Consider the following 23,164-nt stretch of genomic DNA (forward strand, 5'->3'; position numbering starts at 1 on the left):
CCTGACTCCACCTGACTCCCTCCTGTAAGTGCCCTTTCTTGGCACTAGAGGGCAGGCTGGTCCAATAAGTGGAGTACTGACTTGATGTCCCACTCCAGCAGATAAAACAGGGTGTGATTATTATATTCTTGTCCAGGGAGGGACGTCAGCATGACCCCTAGCAGGCTCTCCAGCCCCAGTGGGTCTGCTCCACACCACAGCCAATAAAAGATTATGGAGTGTTATGTTAAGACACTTAACCAAAGGGAGGGGAAGCGACGGGGGAGAATGACTGATTTGCTGGCTTGTGAAAGACAGAAGAGTGTCCCAGGGCGGTGGACAGGCAGTAACAAGTAAAGGGCAGAACAAGCTGGCAGACCAAGACCGGCTACAGCCGAGTTGGACCAGGAAATGATGCTATCGCCACGCGCGGAACCAATGAAATGGATTTGGAACGCCATCAACAGCATTTATTGATTGAGCTGTGCTGACTCTGAAACTGATTTGTCATTTGACCCCTTCAGGCCTCCATACTGGACCTGCACTCCGGGGCGCTGTCGATGGGAAAACAGTTTGTTAACATCTACAGGTGCGCAAGTCCATTTACTCTGTCCTTCTGTGTCCCAGCACTCCAGCACTTTTTTTGTTTTTGTTTTGCTCTGTGCTTCCTCATAAGAGAATATTATACAGAAATATATTCAACTCCATCAATTTTACTGATGCCAGCGCTTGTGAGCGGTCACCTGCAGGTCCATCCACCCATATGACCCCGATTCATCACTGTCAGTGGAACCCAGCTGTATTTGGATCATCTGATCCTCTCTCTCTCTCTCTCTCTCTCTCTTGGTCTCTCTCTGTCTCTTTCTCTCTCTCTCCCTCCCCATTTCCTCGGTGCTTCCTCATGCAAAGCAGTTAGACGTTCGCCTATCGGCTGCATCCGGATGTCGGGTCGACACGCTCACGCGGGTGATCGTGTCGCCGTGCCGTGCGCAGCATGCAAACGTATGCTAATAGATCCGATCTCCTCTGCTCTCTCCCCTCTGCTCCGTCTGCGTATGACTCTGTGACCGTCCGTACGTGTCTGTTCACCTGATTGGCTTTTTCCCGTGTCTGTGATTGGCTGTGACGGTGTGGCTCCGCCTCCAGGTACTTTGGGGATCAGATCAGCGAGGTGTTCACCCACGAGGATTTCCAGCTTTACAGGTGACTAAGGAGCCTTGATTAAAAATCACCCACGCATTTACTGTACAGAATAGCTTGTTTCCAAAATGAGAAAAAGCGACGCATACTCTTTACCCAAACAAATTATGGTATTTTTCACCATTTTTCATGTATAGTGCACACCTCTCAGAGTAAAAAAAAAACGAACTAGTTCACACCTCATGTAAAAAAAACTAACTAACAGCAGCACATAAAGGATAACTCTACTCATAAGGTCTTTTACAGTCAAACTTATTATGATACATCAACAGACCTGCTAGCAGGAACTGGAGCGAGACATGTATACATGCATAGATAAATTATAATATATGACAAGAAGATGTAACTGATGCAATGCTTGCTTGTTTGACTACATATTTATTGTATAATTAAATGACACTGGTTGTCTATGTGTGGGACTACCTTAACCCCAGTTTATTCTAACAACATTTTTGTTGGATTCCACATACGCATGCATGAATATGATAATGATGATGATGGCAGCTGTTTCAGTGGCCCACAGGCTTCATCACCCATGTCGGTAATAATCTAGATTAATTTGGTTATTTTTCTATATATTGTTTTGGTACTGCTATTTTACATTGAAGGCGAGTGGCTCGTGTTTTCTCCCTAAAAGGGGGCGAGACCATGTGCCGCCTACAAAATGACGTATTGCCGTATAGCAGCCCATATTAGCCGAACCATAGGCGAGACATCTTTCTCGTCAAAATTGGCCTGCTGCATCATAGTAAATAAAAAAATGAATCATCATCTCTACTTGCAGTTCCATAATACATGAAATCGCATTCGAGTAACTGCTGCGGTATCATGTGTGCGTGTCTGAATCTGTGCGTTTTCCACCTCCTCAGGGACGTACGCAGCCGTATCCAGGCGCTGATAGCCGAGACGTTTGGTTTGGACCAGTCTCTGATGTACCTCACCAAGCCCACCTTCTTCTCCAGAATCAACAGCACCCTGGCCAAGACCCAGCACGACGAGTACTGGCACCCGCACATAGATAAGGTAACGCGTACACACAAAGAACCACACAGAGCTACGATTCCTCTTACTTTGGATGCCATAGGTACGACGTCATCCGCAGGAATCATCTCTGCATCTTTAAACTATTACGCTGAATTTGACATGGTTTTTCCGGCACCGTGGCTCCCGAGTTAAATCGCTGGCTTGCTGGTCTGGCTGTGGTCGCTCCCTTGGATGGGAGACCATGTAATGGTGCTGGAAGTAGGGGTGGGAATCATGGAGTAACTCACGATACGATATGGTCACAATACTTGGCCCTCGATAACGATATTATCACGATACAGCGATTCTGCGATAATCGATATATTGGAAGAAATTTACCCTACGATATCTGTGTAACTGAAGAGAAAAAAATACCCCTAAAAGGCAAGAAGCAGGTATTATGTATTTATTAGCAGAATTGACATGAACTCTCTCAGAGTTCACTCACTCACTCATACCATTTTCGATACCACGGAGGAAAAGTTACACATTAAGTCTTTTTATTATTATTATTAAAACAAGAAAACCTATATAACCTACCTACCTATATAATTTCTAAAAGTAGATATTAATGATCAAACATTTCCATTCATGTAGCCTACAGTATTTATGTTTTTGTTTCAACTACAAACATAAATAAACGTCAACTTGAAACCATGTTTCAACTACCACACACAGCATAATATTTTAGCCTGTTTATATATATATTTTTTTTTAAACCCTTGTACCCTCCTAGTCCATCTGATGGACTTTTCCTGCATTCGCGTATGGGCCGTTTCGACATTTTTTGAGTATATGGTCTTAAATTAAGGCTAGGTATTTTTTTGGGGGTATTTGACAAAAATCAATCATAGTTATCATCTTTATACGATCCTAAGACCTATTTTCAAAAATACTCCTCAATTTACTACTGGTCCATCTGATGGACCCATTGACTTCCATTGAAACCACTCTATTGGTACTCCCAGCAAATTTTCACAAAATTAATTTATTTCAGCGGGCATCCTGGACCAAATACCTTGAACTTTGACCTTAATATCTAACCTTGGAGTTGGTAGAAATTTTGGGGGAGTTACATGGTCTCAAAGTCCATTGCATAGTTGTCCCATTGATTTCAATGTTAATTTTGCACAAAAATAACCTTTTTTTTTTTTACTTCCAGCAAATTTTTCAAAAAAATCATTATTTCCTTGATGTTACACATCTCACCTTGACTCAAGCGGTTAAAATTGTAGTTTCTAATGTGTTTGCCTATTTCCCCATATTCCCCCAGTTTTGGCATAGCAATCAATTCCATACAGTTTACATGAAATGTAAAAAAAACTGATTCCTATGCCAAAGATGGGAAAATATTATAAAACTGAATTTGACAGTCCACACTACTGATTTGAAGCCTTTAGACCAGGATAGATGCTGGACTAAAGCTCGTTTGTGTTTTTTGGGGAAAATGGCTGGTAGTCCAAAACATGCGCTTTTTGGATTTTTGGCTCAAAATATGAAAAAATACTATTTTTACAAAAAATCACAAAAAATACAAAAACCCACTGATGATGTCACAATGTCTGTGACATCATCAGTAATGTCATCAGTGACATATTATTGACAAAAAATCATCTCATGACATCACTGATGATGTCATAGGCTAGTGATGTCATAGCTATTGTGACATCATGCCTGCGAATCTTTGATACTAGGCATCTTGCAGTGGTGACTTTTGTATTTTTTTTTTACTGTACTTACTGTACACTGGCATTTGAGGGGTTAAAATTCGAATAGGTATGAAATGTTGGTATGAGGTATTAGGGAAGAAGTTACCAATGAATTATAAACAGTCAAAAATTTAAAAATTTAAATTAATATTTATAAATTAGTACAGAATTCCCGTTAAGGTCCATCAGATGGACCAAGAGTAAATTGAGGATTCCGTGCCTGCAGGGTACAAGGGTTTTAAATAAACATATCGATACTTGGTGCCAGTGTATCGATAACGTATCGCAAGTGGAAATATCGCGATACCGTGAGTATCGATATTTTGTCCCACCCCTAGCTGGAAGTGGTGCTGGAGGACCAGTAGGAGGTGCTCTTCCCTCTGGTCTCACGAATAATATCCCCGTCCCCAATGCCCCCCATGGCAGAGACATGGATTCTGTCATTCTGTCACCTTTATCATCTGTACCAGTTCATAAGCAGCGGCCGCAGCAGCTTTTACATCTTGTTGAACGTGAGAACGAACAGCGTATAAATTCTTCAATGGAATGGCATTATTCCCCTTCAAGGCGCTGTTCTCTTGTATAAAGCGTTCACACAGCATTGTTCACTCCCCATAAATATTCATCGGCTGTGGCCTTAATCTTCAGTCTTTGGCTTCACCATCCTAAGATGTTTTGGGATGGAGCGGAATGTGAAACCAGATCCTGAGGCAAGTTTCAAACAGATGGGGGGGGGGGGGGGGGGGGGGCGTTTGTGGGCGAAAGCTTCAAAATCTATTCAGTTAGTTCAGAAAGTAACTAAAGAAATTCACTTCAAAACTAAAGAGTTGTTCTACTGAATGGGACTTGCTTTGATGTTTCTTCTTCTTGTCTTGCCAGCAGGCTGATAGCGTTTGACTCTGATGCATCGCAAATTAAAATTGACATCTCTGACATGTGTCTCTTGTGAAATGTGTTGAAAGTCTTTTTTGAAAGAATAAGAAAACAGGAGCTGGGGGCTTTATTTCGTACGTGGTGGGGCACACCACGCATAAAATATTGAAGCATCTTTCTCAATATTGATCTGTTTGCCTTTCTTGTTGTGTGTCTGTGTGAGGGAGAGAAGAGTGCATACCGGTATTTGTTTTGCTCCTAGCATTTCTTGGAACAGTGCTTGTTTGCGATTGCGTCGTCCTTTGTGTTCACGGCCATATTCATTTCCGTCACCTCGTCCTCTCCTCCTGCCCCCGGACCAGTCGCCTCGTCCTCTCCTCCTGCCCCCGGACCAGTCACCTCGTCCTCTCCTCCTGCCCCTGGACCCGTCACCTCGTCCTCTCCTCCTGCCCCTGGACCCGTCACCTCGTCCTCTCCTCCTACCCCCTGGACCCGTCACCTCGTCCTCTCCTCCTGCCCCCGGACCAGTCGCCTCGTCCTCTCCTCCTGCCCCCGGACCAGTCGCCTCGTCCTCTCCTCCTGCCCCTGGACCAGTCGCCTCGTCCTCTCCTCCTGCCCCTGGACCCGTCACCTCGTCCTCTCCTCCTGCCCCTGGACCAGTCACCTCGTCCTCTCCTCCTGCCCCCGGACCGGTCGCCTCTCCATCTGTCTGCGCCGCCATTTTGGGGCTAATTGGCTAACCCGGCCCTCATTTAAATGTAAATGGCCTCTGATGTCTTCGGTGGTTTAATATTCTTCCCATTGATCATCTTGCTGATACGCTGTCCTGGCTGGCACAGTGGCAGCATGATATTAGAGAAGTGTATTTGACTTTTAATAGTGTCTGGGCTACATAATGAAGCTGGATTTGACATGTGTGCACTAATGTACAACTGCAGGATGTTCATTCAAGACATTTTTGGAAATGTTCCCAGCCCAGTCTGCTTGCTTTTATGTTCATCTTTGCTGGAAAATAGCCTATTGACTTGGTTGCTTTGGGTTTTCGCCCGTGCTGGAGCACCTGAACATTTGAAAAAGGCCTGACTTCAGCGACTGCTGCAGCACATGAAGGTTATCATATTTAGTGGTGCTGCTGAAAGAAAAAGCAAGTTTCTGGTTTTGCCAGTCCTTAGCCTAGCTAGATAATCGGCTCAAACTTTGGTTTAAGACGCAAATTAAAGTTACAGAATGCAACTTTCCTCCCCCTCAGTAGAGCGCTTATGTCATGCCCTTTCCTGGGTTCCGCGTGAATTTCCCATAGATTTTTCTGTACTTTCTTTACTTGGTTACTTGTTTCCGCTATTGTTCCCTGCGCTGTGGCGGCCGCTAGCCTCACTTTGATAGCCGCAACCCAGCTATGCTCCAAAATATAATTGAATGAGTAAGGGTTAGGGTAATTTCAGACAAACAGGGGATTTTTCCATGAACACACAGGCAGACATAGACTGATAACTTATACATACCAGATTTATTTTTTTATATTTTAATGTGGGGGAAAGTTGCATAATATAACTTAAAGAACGTGGTGCAGTTTTCTTTAATGAATTTACATTTTGGGCTCATGATTACTATGAAAATACCCCATGCATCTACAGTATGTGTGATTTACCCGCCCCAAATCCCACTGCTATAGACCCCTCCCACATATTAATGCAATGTGGCACGTCTCCAACCTGCACCATGCTCTTCAACGCTAGAAACTTCTAGTGTCCTCCTCCTATCCTGATTGGTTTGAAGTTGTTTTCAATGATTCACCTCCCTCTCATCAATTCATCGCTGTCCTCCTCTCTTTGAGTTCGGATCAAGCGAGAGCCCTGCCGCTCTGTACTTGAGCTCTCACAGACTTCACTCGAAAATTACAACTCCTTGTGAAAGGACTGCCAGTTCTGGTTTCCTGGCTCCTCCGTTGATGTTTGACTTGATGTATTCTAAATGTCCTTCTGAATTTGAATCAGCATCTGGGACAGACCGCGGTGCAACGGACGTTCTTCAGCGGTGAGCGCAGCCAACGCTGAAGAAGGCTTCGTGCTGAAACATCCGTTGTACTGCTGTCTGTCCCAGAGGCCCATTAAAATGTCACTTTGGAACGTTTGGATTGAGTGTGCTTGCTATTGGTGAGTTTGAACGTGACTTGATGTATTGCCTAGGTCTGTCTCACTCAGGCCGTCTTCAACGTTTCAATTCGAAAGCTGCTTATGATGATTGTTGTAATTAGTGCTGCATAAATAGTCCAGTAGGACATATCATCCATTGTGAACGAAATCTCTCCCTATTTACACATTTCTCTCTCAATGTTTCATGTGTATGTATTTGTATTAGTTGAATTGATGATAGGGAGGTAAAGCGGTGACGTTTTTCTTCTTTCTTTCTCTCTCACTCTATCCCTGTCTCTTTACCCCTCCCTCTCTCTCAGGTGACTTATGGCTCTTTTGACTACACCTCTCTCCTGTACCTATCGGACTATGGGTCTGACTTCACCGGAGGACGATTCATCTTCATGGACCATAATGGCAACCGGACAGTGGAACCACGAGCAGGTATTACTTCCAACTACAGACCCAAAGCTGCATACTTGTAACATCAATCAACTTATCTACATCAAGGACACTGATGTTTGACCTGCTGTGCGGCCGGACGGTGTCAGTGGTAAAACCTGGCAACCAGCAGCTTGTATAAGTGGGGGTGGTTGTTGTTGTTGTTGTCGTCGTCGTCGTGTTTTTTTTATTGGATCCCCCCCTTTTATGCAAATTGTCAGCCCAATCTGACCCTTAGGATGTGGTTTCCAGGACTTTAAAACCTGCCCATGACCTTCAATAGCCCATCGCCATGCAAATGTTCACCCAGTCCGACCTGGGGTGTGGGAAGGAGGTGGTTTCCAGGTAGTTCAGTCCGACCTGGTGTGTGGGAAGGAAGTGGTTTCCAGGTAGTTCAGTCCGACCTGGGGTGTGGGAATGAGGTGGTTTCCAGGTAGTTCAGTCCGACCTGGTGTGTGGGAAGGAAGTGGTTTCCAGGTAGTTCAGTCCGACCTGGGGTGTGGGAATGAGGTGGTTTCCAGGTAGTTCAGTCCGACCTGGGGTGTGGGAATATGGTGGTTTCCAGGTAGTTCAGTCTGACCTGGGGTGTGGGAATATGGTGGTTTCCAGGTAGTTCAGTCCGACCTGGGGTGTGGGAATATGGTGGTTTCCAGGTAGTTCAGTCCGACCTGGGGTGTGGGAATATGGTGGTTTCCAGGTAGTTCAGTCTGACCTGGGGTGTGGGAATATGGTGGTTTCCAGGTAGTTCAGTCTGACCTGGGGTGTGGGAATATGGTGGTTTCCAGGTAGTTCAGTCTGACCTGGGGTGTGGGAAGGAGGTGGTTTCCAGGTAGTTCAGTCTGACCTGGGGTGTGGGAATATGGTGGTTTCCAGGTAGTTCAGTCCGACCTGGGGTGTGGGAAGGAGGTGGTTTCCAGGTAGTTCAGTCCGACCTGGGGTGTGGGAAGGAGGTGGTTTCCAGGTAGTTCCAGCATTGTGCAACTTGTCCATGACCTTCCCCGAATCATAACCCACCACCATGCAAATTTTAAGCCCAATCCAACCTGGGGTGTGGGTGTGCATTGCAGATAGACAGACCTACAGACAACTTCAACTTCTATTATAAAGACTAAAAATAATGTGCACTTTGCGCGCTCCTTTGTTTTATCGCTCGTGCTCGCCCGCTCAACTGGCAGCGCTCATTTCTACCGTGCCTCGTTGGTTTGCCCTTGATGTCTCACCCGCTGCGCGGCCTCGCCCGCTCAGCTGGAGCAATTGTGGGCTGAGCCAACCCTCGCTTTATTATAGTCGTGAGATATCCGACTGGACATGGAATTTGTGGAATCTTGTGGAATTTGACAGGAGTTCCACACAGGGAAAGTCAGGGAATTTGAAAAAATTCTCTGAGGAAGTCGGGACATTTGATGAATGGGTCATTTTACACTACAGGAATATGCCAGAATGTATTTTATGGTTTCACACATTTTTTGCTTTAGATGGTGGTTTCCGGTTGTTTCTTGTTTCCACAGCGAGGCCAGCTGTAGTGGAAACCAGACGGTTTATCCATTTAGATTTAATCTCTTAGCCGAAAAACAACAACATTGACAAACCAGGAGGCAATAGAATTTCTAGATCATGGAGGCATTCTGGCTTACTGGAAAATCGTCGAAAAGCCATGGAATATTATATCAGGGCCATGTGTATTATCTACTGATAAAGTCTCAGGGTGCATTCCGATCGGCAAGCGAAGTGGACTGCACACAGTGCACAGGGTATTCGGCCATATTGCTTAACAGTCCACTTCGCTGGGACCTACTAGCTGATAGAGACACTGCGTAACGCGTCATCATTCAGAAACCACGCCCAAGACGGGGGAAAACACAAACTCCCGTCCAATCCTGGCGTTCTCCTATGTCACGTGCATGGTCGAGTTTTGCACAAAAAGATCGTATATACGGAAGATGATCACTCCAACTTACTTCATTGACAGCAACATCCACATTTTTCTTCTCGCCAATTCTCAATTGCTTCCGTGTTTTCCTCGGGAGTACAAAAAAACGTTAACTGGTGATTTTTTACATTTGTTGTCTGCGCAGCCCCACCACACAACAGCTTTTAGCTATGTTTAATTCAAGGAAAATGACGCTGGTGTGTGGAAATGAACGGAGCTTTTCCCCCGTGATGGGCGTGGCCTATTTCATGCAGTGTCTCTATCGGAACGCACCCTGAGGTCATATTCTCCTGCTCTGCTCCCTGCTCGGCCTCTGCAGACCACGTTGCTCCAGAATGAGGCTTTGTAAATCTGTTCAATATGGCACAGCGCTGCTCTGCCTCTTACCTCTTCCAATCCTTCCCTCGGTCATACCTGACAGCATCATCCTCCTCCAACTATCCCATCATCACTCTAGCCTAGCGGTGCCCAATAATACGTTGATCGCGACCGACCAGTAGGCGGACCCTCCAATGTAGGATGGATGGAACCGTGTGCGCGTCCATAACCGCTAACTACAAGTCCGCAGCTCTCAGCGGACGCGAAACACAGACAGTATCAGTCCCGAGGGGACAGCTGCGGACACCACGGACGAGTATAGTTCTGTCTATACTAGTTTCTGGAGTCGCGAGGATGTGTGAAGAGAGAGAGAGGGAGCGAGGGAGAGAAGCAAACTAAGTGCAGATCTCAAAAGCAAGTGCTAAAAGGAGGAGAGAGCTATGAGTGCTCACAGCGGGTCATCGGCCACTCTGACTGCACTGAAGAATATAGCAAAATCAGCCCTTTTGAGAGCAGTAAAAATGAAGCTAGTTTTAGTTTGGAAATGTCTGTTCAATATCCAAGATAAAAACTAACTTCACCGTGGTGCAAAAACCCTCTCTTCAAATTCAGCATCTGTTTTGGTCAGAGCCTTGACAAGAGAGAGGAACGGAGCGGAGGAGAGAGAGGGGGAGAAAGAAATAGAGAGAGGGTAGGCCTGCAGTAATGTAAGGTAAAAAATGTTATGAATTTTCAGCGTTGTCGTTTTTTTGGTTGGTAATCGTTGGTAATTTTAAAAGTAGTTCGCAAAGGTTAAAAAAAGTTTGGGCAAACTGAAAAATGATAAATAAAGTGTTGGGAAAAAAAAATTGGGCAGTGGGCACCGCTGCTCTACCCTTCTTTCTCTTTTTCACGCTCTCTTATTGGCGAGGCGCCGGTCGTAGACACGCCTCTCACCCAGTCAGTGAGCAGCAGTGAAGCATTATGGGCCGCTGACAGTGTCCTGTGGTGCAGCTCAGAGCCACGTCGGCTCAACGACATTATGGGTAATGGAGAGTGACTCCAGACCGCCTGCCGCCTGCTCTCCTGTGATTAGCTTTTGTGAATCCCTGCAGTCAACCCTGCACAACACATCCAACCTGATGCCAAGTGTTCCGCGGAAGGGGGAGCGAGAGAGACAGAGAAGGAGAGAGAGAGAGAGAGAGAATGAAAGGCTGGGTCTTTCTCGTCCCCCTTGATAGAGCATGTTGGGGAATCTACATGACGCATCCGTCAAAGCCGATGGTAAAACCCGAACCGCCATGATTACTGCTGTCACTGTGCTATTGTTTAATCAAGCAAGCGATGGAGCGAACAGCCATGCATAATGCATCAATAGCCAGGATCCGTTATTTTCCTCTACTTGAATAGACACGCCGCCCGGCCCCGCCCCGCCCCGCCTGACTGAGCGACTGTTAGAGCGGCCCACCAGGCGCCTGACTGACAGGTTTGGACTCTGTTGCGACCCTCATATCTGGGCCGACGATGCTGAGTTCACAGAGTCAATCACGGCTCTTTTGAGGCGACGGGGACGAACGAGGCGTAATTATAACAGCAGGAAGCCAATCAGGACTGGGCTCTCCGGGAGAGCCAAACTCAATCTGTCCACAGGGAGCAGCAGACAAGACGCAGGGAGCGCGTTTCAAAGAGAACGAGTGGAGGAAGGATGACAAAGAGGTGTGATTAAACTGACAGAGGTCATCCTGCCAGTCAGGAGAGCTAATGGGAACCGCAGCAGACCGCTGCACCGCTGCCTGAGTTCAAACCACCGGCCTGACCTTGGCAGTCACTCTCCTGCAGACATACAGTACAGACGCTCACTGAATACAACGAGGTTATTATCTCCGCCACGAGACCACGTGTCCGGTGTGTGTGAGTGTGTGACGTCACAGCAGACATTTGATTATTTGTGGAAAACCTCAATAGAATATTCAAATTAAAAATATATATATTTGTCTGCTTGTATGAACCACCATTCACCAGAGTAGCCTCTTTAGCCTAAGCTTCAGCAGTGGTGTGTGTAGGACCTTACACTTCTGTCTGTGTTCTAGAGTAGCCTCTTTACTACCACGGAGATCTCTTACAGGCACACGCACTTTACGCCTCCTCCTGACCAGGCGTAAGAGTTACGCCTGGGCTTAGTGAAAATAAGGCTTAAGCCCTCTTGGTGCAACCGGCGTAGCTGTTAGGTCGTAAAGTTTTGACCGACTTAGCTTATACCCAGTCTTAAGCCCTGTTGTAACTGGCCCCAGCAGTGGTGTGTGTAGGACCTTACATTCTGTCTGTGTTCCAGAGTAGCCTCTTTTTAGCCTAAGCTTCAGCAGTGGTGTGTGTAGGACGTTCTGTCTGTGTTCCGATCTATCCAAGGTATCCAACACCCCTATTAGTTCACTCATCAGATGGTGAACTTCCACCATCTGATGAGTGGTTTTCCTCTGGACCAAAGAGACCCATCCAAGGCTGCTTAGTCCCCAAAGGAGCCTTGGCTGAGTCACACACTCTGTGGGATCTATCTCTCTGTGGGATCTATCTCTCTGTGGGATCTATCTCCCAGTAATTAATTATGACTGTAGGAGGAATCAATCAACACATCTCCAGGAAGCCGTATCGATGTGTTGTGTGCCTTTGTGACTCTTGGTGATGTTTCCAGGCAAGGCCTTCTAGCATCAAAGCACGGTATTGGAATTTTGTAGTAGATTGTATTTGTCAGGCCTGGGAGCATTAAATACTTTTTTGGGGTAATGATGTACGGTAATGATGCGTAATGTGATGTAGTGGATTGTTTGAGCATTATGTTGATGTACATGATTCAATTCACCACTGCAACCGTAAAAAGAACAAGGCTGTGTTGTAAGTTGGGCACTCTGTGCATGACATGAAACTAAAATCAGTCACACATTTTACAGCATCTTGTTGGCACTGAACACGCATCCTCAATGGCAGCAACAGTATCTAAGGAGGTGGCAATAAATACAGAAGTGGTGGCAAAAATGTTACTTCACGTCACGCTGTCTCCATCTTTGGTTTTAAGTGGTCATTGTTGTGTATCTGTGTCAGTCAAACAGTGTTTCCAGCACTGCGACGTCTTTCTCCATTGTTGCAGTTTGACTTTCTGTAGGTGGCGCTCTTTTCTTTGTACAGCCATGGTGGCTATCAATGCTCACGCTAAGAAGAATGGAGTGAAATTGCATTTGACTGCTTCGAATGCATATTTCTCATAAGCCATGTTTCCCAACATGCAACAAACAAACAAAACAAACAAGTAGTGCGTTACTCATTGCTTGTAACTAATTCCCAAAGTAATGCAAGTCAATTACATTAGTAGTACTCACTGGTAGCATTAATCCTTTACTCTTATTACTTTACACCTGTCGAGTACGTTACATTACATTGTTGGCAATAGGGATGTTCATTTTGAACAATTTCCATAATCTAAAATCGGGAAAATTAACGATCAATTATCGATTATCGATAGCGTAATAATAATAATAGTAATAATATTTTCTTTCTTTTTGTTTTACTCTGGTCTGGTAATAACGTTGCGCGTTCTCGGCCAGCTATAATGGCGATGCCGCTGTGTAGTAAGAATATCAGACACTAGCGCTGTGGCCAGGTAAACAAACATGTTACATGTCAGGTTACATGATGTAAGGCAATCGGCGTCTTCCAGCTTAGCTGACAGCACAAGAGTCAAATCAACAGGCCTGAGCCTCACTGAGGTCTGCAGACCGCTGGGTGCGTTTGTTTGTGTCCCCGGCGCATGCCGGTGTGAATTCCCCATGTTTAAAACAGTTTTGTTGGCACAAAGGCCCCCGCCCAGCCAGAAAACTAGAGACTATATGAAGCGCCACCTCACGTTAGTCGGCTGTGCAATGGAGTGGGGCGAGGAGGAACGAATTCCACCCAAACCTAGTCCGCAAAAAAAATAATAATAATCGATCAAAATTCCACATGATCGAATCAATTCCTTAACGATCAATTATCGATTTTCGATCATTGATGAACATCCCTAGTTGGCAACTTGCCATGTGATGTAAAATGACGTAACGATATTACATCTCGTCTTACTGTACCTTGAAAACACCCTCTTATTATATATGTCCTTTATTTACACATTTAAATACATGTGTCATTAAAATGCACTCTGGCAGTTTAAAATGAGCAAACTGAATTGCAGTGCACAATACATATTAAATATTAAAATTCGTTCAATATCTAAAAATATCTAAAAAGCACTATCTATGCTATCTTTCACTTCATGGGGTCTTGTGGAGTGGGAGATGGGGCAAATTGAAGCCTAGCCAAAGGTGAAATAGCCCCATCCAAACATGCGGCGACAATGGAAAATAAGTTTGTGCTCCAGACCGCCTCGCAGGTTTGACTGCTAAAGAACTTTCCATGGAAGTCTATTGATTCCCAGTTGGATAGCTCTGGCTCGTTCTATATCCCTCCTTTGTGCACCCACTAATCCGCTCTGCTGATTGTACTGAATTCACGGGATCCTTCAACAGTGAACATTGCGAATATTTATATTGATAACTGCATGATGGGATTACTTCCAAAGTTCATTGTGCCGTCCTCTAAAGCTGCGTAACCAATTCCCCCGCTCCTTTTCTTCAACAGAAGTAAGGCGGAACACCACAGAGCGGGCGTCGCCGCTCATTCACTCTTTTGTTTATGCATTTACTAATTCTCTCTTATAGTTTTCCCATTCTCTGGCTTTTTGTGAATTCCTGCATAGCACTGATTTCCCCTGACATCCTTAGCTAATACCCTGCCTGAGGGATTTACACACACACACACACACACACACACACACACACACACACACACACACACACACACACACAGATGCAAACACAAATATAACTGGCTTCAGCTTTCGCCATAGGGAAGCAGAGCAAACAAATTGGGCCACACATAAATGTATTTTTTTAATATTCATATGAGATAACCGCTTCAAAGAAAATAAGTTTGCTAACAAAACAAGAGGCTCAGAACAAAACAAAACACTTCATTATGGGTTACGATTAGGGATGCACAATGATATCAGGACGTCATCGGTTGAGGCGCAGTGGTAGCGCTGTCGCCTCACAGCTAGAAGGTCCTGGGTTTGATTCCCACCAGGGACGGTGTGGGCGCTGCCGTTCCAGCTTCTTTCCTTCGCCCTTTTTTTGGTAGCGTTCTGTCTCTTACGCCCATCTCCTCCTCCCATCTCTTCTCCTTCTCCAGGACGGGTGACCTTCTTCTCCTCGGGCTCGGAGAACCTGCACCGTGTGGAGCAAGTGACGTGGGGGACACGCTACGCCATCACCGTGTCCTTCACCTGCGACCCGGCCCACGGCATCTCCGACCCCGCCCTGCCCGGGGGCACCCACGGGTGACGGCCCCCATCCCGCTCAGCCCGGGGGCACGCACGGGTGACGGCCCCCGATCCCGCCCTGCCCGGGGGCGCGCACGGGTGACGCTCCCCGACAAGCCCTGCAAGATGGGATGGGGGGGTGGGGGGGTTGACGGAAGGGAGAAGACGATTGTCAGCAATTGAAGTGAGGGCCAACGCATTCCTGTACGGTCTTGATTCTGAATGTATTTGTTTTTATATGACAGGTTTTATGAGCAGCAATGGTATCACTGCACAGTCAGTATCTTTTTCATCCCCCCGTTCATTGTGAGTGGGCCTCCTCTCACTGATTGTGCCACAGCACACTCTCACCCTTGCACCCTCTCTCCTGTAGAGGTGCTGTCACATTTGCCAGCATTCTGTGTGTTGTGTTTTTCTCAAGATGTTTGTACACCGATAGCTTTTTTTTATCGCACCTTTACCATCTCTAGCATCGGGTCGGGGTGTGCGTGTGCTGTGTGCAGGGTTTGACGCGCTTTTATTCCTCCTCTGTCTTTTGAGGATGGCGAAGCAGCAATTGCTTCTAGAGAAAAAAAAGTCTTGCAGGAGGCTGAAGTAATAAGAGTTATATTGTGTCACCCAGCTGTCCATTCCCTCTTGAAAACCACATATGAATCTGGCGAATCACCTACTGTATCAAACCTAAATCTCCACTCAAACTGGCGCCCACGTGAGCACCCATGACCCAGGAGGTGTTTTCTTCTGAGAAGAACCCTCTCCTTGTCCCCAAGAGTGGTTGAACTCTCCAGTGTGTTGCCATTTACCTAGTCTCTCAAGCCAGGCTATCCCTCCCACAATCTTCCAAATGCTCCAGAGACAGTGCGCCCATTTAAAATAACGGTTCAGACCGGAAGGGAATTTGATCGTATTCGACCAATCACAATTGGGGGAAATGGGCGAATATCCTGCCTTATTTTTTGACCAACTTTGACAGCCCTGAAGTCCAGACAGGTAGGCGGGAGCATTTGTCTTAAGAGACTAACATTGACCCTGAATGAGGAGAGTGCTGGTTTGAAATAAAATACAAGCGCAGAAGCGGATAAGACCTCATCTTGTCTTCAAGAGTTCTGTTTTCTTCTGTTACCCTTTTCTTAAACTCTTGTTATTATAGTTGTCCTCCATTTTGCAAAAAAAGTATCGTGCACTTCAATATCTGCATTCATATTGAATTTTCATTAAATCAACCAATGTTCTACCTGTGCCCGCCCATTTTTATTGCTGCTCTAGTCTTATCTGCTTTCCCTTTGTGCTCAAGACTCTTGTGGAATTTGCTCGATTGAACAGACGAGACGTTATTGTGCCAGCCTTCCTTATTTTCTGCACAACTGGTCACCCACCACGTCTCCATTCTCAATTCAGCTTTATAGATTTTGGAGGCTAGAATCAGTCATGTTTTATGCATTGTATCTGCTTAAAAAAACATCTCCGTCTTTAAGCATGTACCTCCCACAACAGGATGGAATATTATTAATGGCAGTTTCTTTGACAACTGCTGAGCGTTTGATTATCTCAGCGGGATTTCTCTTTGTCTCACTGTCTTTTGAAGAAGGTGGGGGTCCTTAAATGACAGGAGTCAGTGTCAGCTTGGGTCCCGGCAATCAGAAATAACATTTTGTTTACTCCGTTTGAGTGGGCGTTCACAACCAAACTCTTGATCAACTGCTTAGACTGAGTCACAGGCAGGCAGCAGCACATATGCTTCTATTAGGTTCAGCGGCCCGTTTGTGTCAGTTTTCATCAGCTGCCTGCCACACACCAACCCAATGAGTTTGTTAGCTGCACCCGCAGGCTTTGTTTTGATGTCAATCACTTTGGCTGTCGGCTCCCAGAGCTTGATTTGATCCTTATTTAGAGCCTCTGATGCGGCGTCCATATTGTTTCTGCGGGAAGATTTATCACAAAAATCCAACCCACTCGCCAGAATAAAAAGTCGGTATTGTACGTTTCTGCAATCTCAAGGACAATTTAAATGTATTTTACGTTTCTACAAACCTACAGCTGGAGGCTTGTGCCAACACCACCTACTGCTGAGTGGCTATAGCTGGAGGCTGGTGCCAACACCACCTACTGCTGAGTGGCTATCCACTGGCTAAATAACGCTCCAAAGTTAGGCTAAATTTAGGTGAGGGAAAAACTGGCATGGCCATTTTCAAATGGGTTCTACAGACATGCCCACTTTATGCTAATCCCATGCTTTTTTGTTTGTTGCAAAAACCATTCAGGTTTTTTGCATGCAGTATATATGTATTTGTTGTCTATTCTATTTGAATATTTCTGCATACTATTGTCCCTACACGCTCTTAGAATGACATAAGTTGCATTATGACTGGAAAGCTGAGACTCTTGTGGATTCCATGAGCCAAATTGTATTAACAAGAAATATCGCGCACTTATTTCTAGCACCTGCCCAACGCATGCGCCTGGCGCATGTGCAGTTGAGCAATTGTGTCCCGCACGTGGAACCCCGTTATTATAGTAGTGAGATGTGTGATGATGTTAGTCCCCATAGTAGCAATTTCATTGTATTGAAACCATTTTTTGAAACTTGACCTCACTGTATAAAATGACCTATTGTGACCTCGGTTAACCACAACCTCATGAAACTTTACAACCACAAACTAGAGACCCAGGGCATTCAAGGGATGCATGGCTTTCGGGTTATTCTATCAATATTATAAATAAATAATTAAATAAATAATATTATTTTCTAAATTATAGAATGAAGTAATAAGGTACGAGAAACGGTAGTAGCCTATATCAGCATTATACCACAGCTATTGTCCAATTAGCGATGAGAACCACACCTATCCTTTTTATATTGAGATTGAGAATGATCAATTAATTAAATTATGAATGGCTCATACAGTAGTCTATGCTAAACTAAAGCCCTTTTGAGGATTTTGGCCTGAAGACAGCACTGTGTGACTGGATCCTGGACTTCCTGACCGACCGCCACCAGGTGGTGAGAGTGGATGACCACACCTCTCCACTGACCATCAGCATAGGAGTGCCGCAGGGCTATGTCTCCAGCACCCACACCCACGACTGCCTGACACCCAAACTTCAAACAATGTTGTGAAGTTTGCAGACGACGTTGGGGCTGATCTCCAACGGTGATGAGATGGCCTACAGGAAAGAGGTGGACGCCCTGGTACAGTTGTGCCAGGACAACCACCTCTCCCTGAACATCTCTCAGATGTAATTGTACGCGTGTGCCTTTACGCACACAATTACGCATAGTGTTAGGCGTCCTGTGCGTAATGGAGAGGTTATCAGGTTACCTGTTACAGTTCCTAATGCTCTCTCTCCCCTTCCACGCAGCTGCACTGTCACTTCAGCGTGCCCATGGCCAGTGTCTCTGAGTTGAACTCGAACTGGTTGCTGGAGCCGGACGCCGACTTCCCCCACGAGTACAGGCTGGGTGGCCGCTGCTTGAACGACGACGTGTAGCGGTAGAAACTCCTGTGGCGCGTCTTCAGGTACTCGCGGTAGTTCTTGGTGAGCAGCGTGTAGAGGAACGGGTTGATGCAGCTGTTGCTGTAGGTGAGGCTCGCCACCAGGTAGTTGATGCAGGTGCGCGTCTGCTTGGCCAGGCCCAGCGGTTTGGGGTGGTACAGCGGCAGCAGCTGCCAGATCCAGAAAGGCAGGAAGCACGCCCAGAACACCAGCACGATGGCGAAGATCATGATCAGCACTTTCTGCTTCGGGGAACGCCGCTTGCCGCCCTTAGATAGACAGACAGACAGAAGATATTAGATAGATAGATAGACAGACTGACAGACAGACAAATTTTATTCTGCAATAAAAAAAATACTGGATAAGGGCTACAAAGATCGACGAGTGCCACTTCATCCCACTTTGGCTAATGGTAGTTTGTTGAACTGTGCGCACAGACGTGCGCTTTTACGCACGGTGGGCCGACCCCCACCCCCGTCAATAACTATTCAATTCATAGAATTAATTTGTGTGTGTGTGTGTGTGTGTGTGTGTGTGTGTGTGTGTGTGTGTGTGTGTGTGTGTGTGTGTGTGTGTGTGTGTGTGTGTGTGTGCGTGTGCGTGCGTGCGCCCGCGCGCCACAGCTCGTCTGTGTGCTTTTACGCACGGTGGGCCGACCCCCGCCCCCGTCAATAACTATTCAATTCATATAATTAATTTGTGTGTGTGTGTGTGTGTGTGTGTGTGTGTGTGTGTGTGTGTGTGTGTGTGTGTGTGTGTGTGTGTGTGTGTGTGTGTGTGTGTGTGTGTGTGCGCGCGTGCGCCCGCGGGCCAAAAATAATAAAATGTTTTCACATATTTGCATTAGGCTACATTAATAAACACACTACAAGTGAATGATGACACTAACACATTACGCTACATTATTTACGCAATAAAAACACGAAATGGGTACGTTACACTAGGCAATATTTAGGCAATTTACATTGTTGATGACCGTATTACGCTGGGACTCCAAGTAAGTGCGCGCTAACTTGACGTACAGGTAGCCGATGACGAGTCCCGGTGCCATGATGCTGGTGCCGAACAGGACGGTCACATATACTTTGTAAGCCAGCGGCCACCAAGTGGGTGCGCACATCCGCTTCACGCCCCCGTCCGGTGCGCTCTTCGTGGTCTGGGCCACCATGACCATCATGGGCACGGTGAGGACGAGGGAGAGCAGCCACACGCCCCACGCCAGCGCTTTGCGGTAACTCTTGGAGCGCCTGACCGTGTCCAGCGGCTTGGTGACGGCCAGGTAGCGCTCCGTGCACATGACGGTGAGGGTGAAGATGCTGGCGTGCATGGTGAGCAGGTCCAGGCTGAGGAGGATGCGGCAGCCCACGTCCCCGAAGTACCAGTCCTTCAGGAAGTAAGTGGCCACCACGAACGGGATGGTGGAGAGGTAGAGCAGGTCCGCTAGCGCCAGGTTGATGATGGAGATGTACATGGACGTGGCGAAGCGGATGGAGTGACACATCACCACCAGCGTGTACACGTTCCCCGACACCCCGACCACATAGACCGCGGAGAGCAGCGTCCCGAAAGTTGAGGTGATCACCAGCTCATGGTCCACGGTCCCCACAGAGCCGCTGCCGGTGGCCCGGGGCGAACTCGTGTTAAAATTGATGGACTTGTTATTCATCGCTCTTAAGTTCTGATGACAGCCTCCCTGTGTTTACCCCCTTGTCTTGTATTGATGGAGAAGTTTGGAAAGATGCGCACCACCGACACACTCGGTGTCTTGTTATCCGCCTCTTCACTCCCCGCCGCTGCTCTTTGCTCCATGACGTCACCACTTTAACACAGACTCCAGATCTTTGGGGGGAAATAAATAAAAAATAGGCTAATATATAATGGATGCGTCTGTAAATCAGGCAACTTATTTGTTCAAAAGAATGGAAGAATAAATGCGGAGATGTCGAGGGAAAAAAATATATAAATAATTTCTGGGCCACGCAGTCTAGCCTATATAATACTCTATATTATATTATATTATATTATATTATATTATATTATATTATATTATATTATATTATATTACAGAACCCTCTGTCTGTATAGGCTACCGGTATGTCTGTCTGTCCGCGTATTTCGAGAGGGGCAATATGCCATGCAAAAAAGAAAAGTCCAGTTCAGCCCTAACCTGACTCTGCCAGACGGGGGCGGTATTGTGTTCACAAGACACGCAGCTGCACGATGTGCGGTTTGTGAAAACAATACCGCCCCCCCATCTGCCAGTGTCAGGTTAGTCCAGCCCTGCTCGAGAACGATTTTTTTTTATAAAGAAATGCGCGCACGGGGGGCACTACAGCAATATTTTACATGCTGCTATGACATCACTGATGAGGTCATAAATCACTGAACTGGCACTGCACTGTCTGGGCGCTACAGCGATATTGTAGGCTACATAGACCAAGCACACCTCACACTGCTATGACATCATCTTACATAGACAATCACAGCTCATGCTGCCATGACATCACTGATGAGATCATAAATCATTGAACAAGGACTGTACTAATATGATATAATAATAGTCCTACAGACCATGGATCTAATGTCAGCTCAGCAGTGCTGTCAGGGAGTTAAGGATAGGCTAGGCATGCGGATATGCTGGAGCAGACTAATCATAAGTGTGTGTGTGTGTGGGTGGGGTGGGGGGGGGGTTAATTTTTGCATCTCAAGCGCATCCTTTTGCTCATGTTGATTTTTCTTTCCCGTACCTTTTTCCAGACATTCAATCAATGCCCTCTGTTATGAATAATAGGCTGCCCTGTCCTTCAATATATTTAAAAGAAAATTAATTAACATTAATGGACTCTCTGCTGCTTGTGGACTTTTGCAGAATTTAATGGATTCCCTTTTTGATCTGTCTGCATCATATCAGCTGAAAACAAGGCGTTAGCCATGGAATCAACATTGATGATGTCACTGATGAGTGATGACAATACAATACAATGCTTTATTGTTTTGTTTTGTTTGAAATTTGTTTTCACAGGTTGCACTTTCGGCCTCACATAAATAAATACATAAATACATGATACATAGATACATACATGTATGACCCGCACACAATGATGATGTCACAATGTACAGTTTTCTTCAAAAGCCGCCGCCCACAGTAAAGTAGCCAAACTAAATAGCAACTGCATTCATAAGTGACATCATCAGTTCACTGGACATTGTCATTGTGACATCATCAGTGATTTATGACATCACTGATGATGTCACTAATGATGTCACAATATTGCAAGTGACATCAGTTGACATCAGTTCAATGAACTTTGTGACATCATTGACATTGTGACATCATCAGTGATTTATGACATCACTGATCCACACGTTGCAGCTTTGCAGACATGTCCACCACCTCAGAAGTAGAGAGCTGCAAACCCGAGGGTACCCTCACGGGCCCCTCGGGCCGACCAAAACGGGCCGAGGCCGGGCTTGTTTTTTATTTATTTTTTATTAATAGGTCCGGGCCGGGCCGGGGTCGGGCCGTTTCAATAATTCAATTAAATAATGTTGTATTAGCGTACTCGCTTGATTTGACACAGCAGAGCACAGTCAGACAAAGAGGAGTAGTGCACAGACACTCCCCCAGCCACACAGTCACACACAGACCCTCACGTGACGTTAGTAGCTGTAGACAGCTCCCGAAGAGAGAGAGAAAAAACAAGCCGTTTGTGCCGTGTCCGTCCATGTACAGCGAGCGGACAGCTCCCGAACACAGAGAGAGAGAGAGAGAGTCAAATAGAGAGACAGACAGAGAGAGGCTGCAGGAGCAGGACGGCCACGCGGCGACGCAGCACGCGGAACAGAGAGGGAGAGAGATGTGTCATTATATCGTAATATTGGCTTCGGGCCTCGCAACGGGCTCGGGCCAATTCATTTTATAACTCCTCCGGGCCGGACCGGGCACGGGTCTGCATGTGACGGGCCGGGGAGGGCTCGGGCCGAAATTTCAGGCCCGCACAGCTCTCTACTAAGAAGCACCGGGACTTTGTGTCCGAGCCGATGGGAGACAAGGTGGTGACGGCTCTGTCCGGGATCGGAGACATGCTGGGGCGCAGGATGGAGGAGCAGCGCTTCGACAAGGCCTACGTGGTTCTGGGTCAGTTCCTGCTGCTGAAGAAAGACTCTGAGATGTTCTCCGATTGGCTGAAGGACGCCAGCGGTGCGAACACGCGGCAGGCCGCCTCCTGCGCTCATTGTCTGATGGAGTGGTGCAACGCCTTTCTATGAGCCCGCTCCACTCTGATCCGGCTTCAGAACGACTCAGCTGAGGTTTGGAGCGACATGGCCGCCGCGAGTGCTTTGTGGAAAAGTCGTTTTATTGGCGTGATTAAAAGCATGACGAAAGCGCACAACAGATGCAAGGACTTCCACCAAGGTCTCATGATCTACCATAGCACACCGCTGGCTGCAGAATGTCTTGTCTCCGGCATACGCACAAACCTTCCAGTGAAGGAGGAGCTGCTGACTCCCAAAGGGGCTCTTAAGGTCAAAGGAGGAAAGAAGAAGGAAAAGCCGAAACTAAAACAGCGACATGACCAGAGTGCTATCGATTACAGAGTTACCGATCCTTAACTCAAATCAACTCAATAACTGTCAAACTAAACTGACTGTCAGCGGAGTGTTCCTTGACAGTGATTAGTTT

At 46.4% G+C, this 23,164-nt stretch overlaps 2 protein-coding genes and 1 pseudogene across 3 annotated transcripts in view; 2 read left to right on the forward strand and 1 right to left on the reverse strand.

Annotated features, from left to right (window-relative positions):
- ogfod3 (2-oxoglutarate and iron dependent oxygenase domain containing 3) overlaps positions 1 to 16,217 on the forward strand; it is a 19,384-nt gene extending 3,167 nt beyond the window's left edge. Inside the window, exons 6-10 of the mRNA XM_083635377.1 lie at positions 504 to 568; positions 1,126 to 1,182; positions 2,049 to 2,202; positions 7,237 to 7,360; positions 14,856 to 16,217. Coding sequence (XP_083491503.1) covers positions 504 to 568; positions 1,126 to 1,182; positions 2,049 to 2,202; positions 7,237 to 7,360; positions 14,856 to 15,007 — 552 coding nt within the window. The 3' untranslated portion in view covers positions 15,008 to 16,217. The remainder of the gene's footprint in view (positions 1 to 503; positions 569 to 1,125; positions 1,183 to 2,048; positions 2,203 to 7,236; positions 7,361 to 14,855) is intronic.
- On the reverse strand, positions 15,048 to 20,146 carry LOC310775254 (urotensin-2 receptor; the record flags this gene model as incomplete). Its single annotated transcript, XM_083635378.1, has 3 exons — positions 15,048 to 15,104; positions 18,306 to 18,749; positions 19,445 to 20,146. 2 exons carry the CDS (start codon positions 20,144 to 20,146, stop codon positions 18,354 to 18,356), a joined length of 1,098 nt encoding a protein of 365 aa, XP_083491504.1. The 3' UTR covers positions 15,048 to 15,104; positions 18,306 to 18,353.
- Positions 20,147 to 21,863: 1,717 nt separating this feature from the next.
- Positions 21,864 to 22,749, forward strand: LOC310775572 (barrier-to-autointegration factor-like protein pseudogene; annotated as a pseudogene). The gene is made up of 2 exons: positions 21,864 to 21,881; positions 22,453 to 22,749. The product of its transcript is annotated as a barrier-to-autointegration factor-like protein pseudogene (transcript).
- Positions 22,750 to 23,164: the final 415 nt, after the last annotated feature.

The sequence above is a fragment of the Poromitra crassiceps genome (genome assembly GCF_964638095.1).
Source record: "Poromitra crassiceps genome assembly, chromosome: 4".
NCBI classification, from domain to species: Eukaryota; Metazoa; Chordata; class Actinopteri; order Beryciformes; family Melamphaidae; genus Poromitra; species Poromitra crassiceps.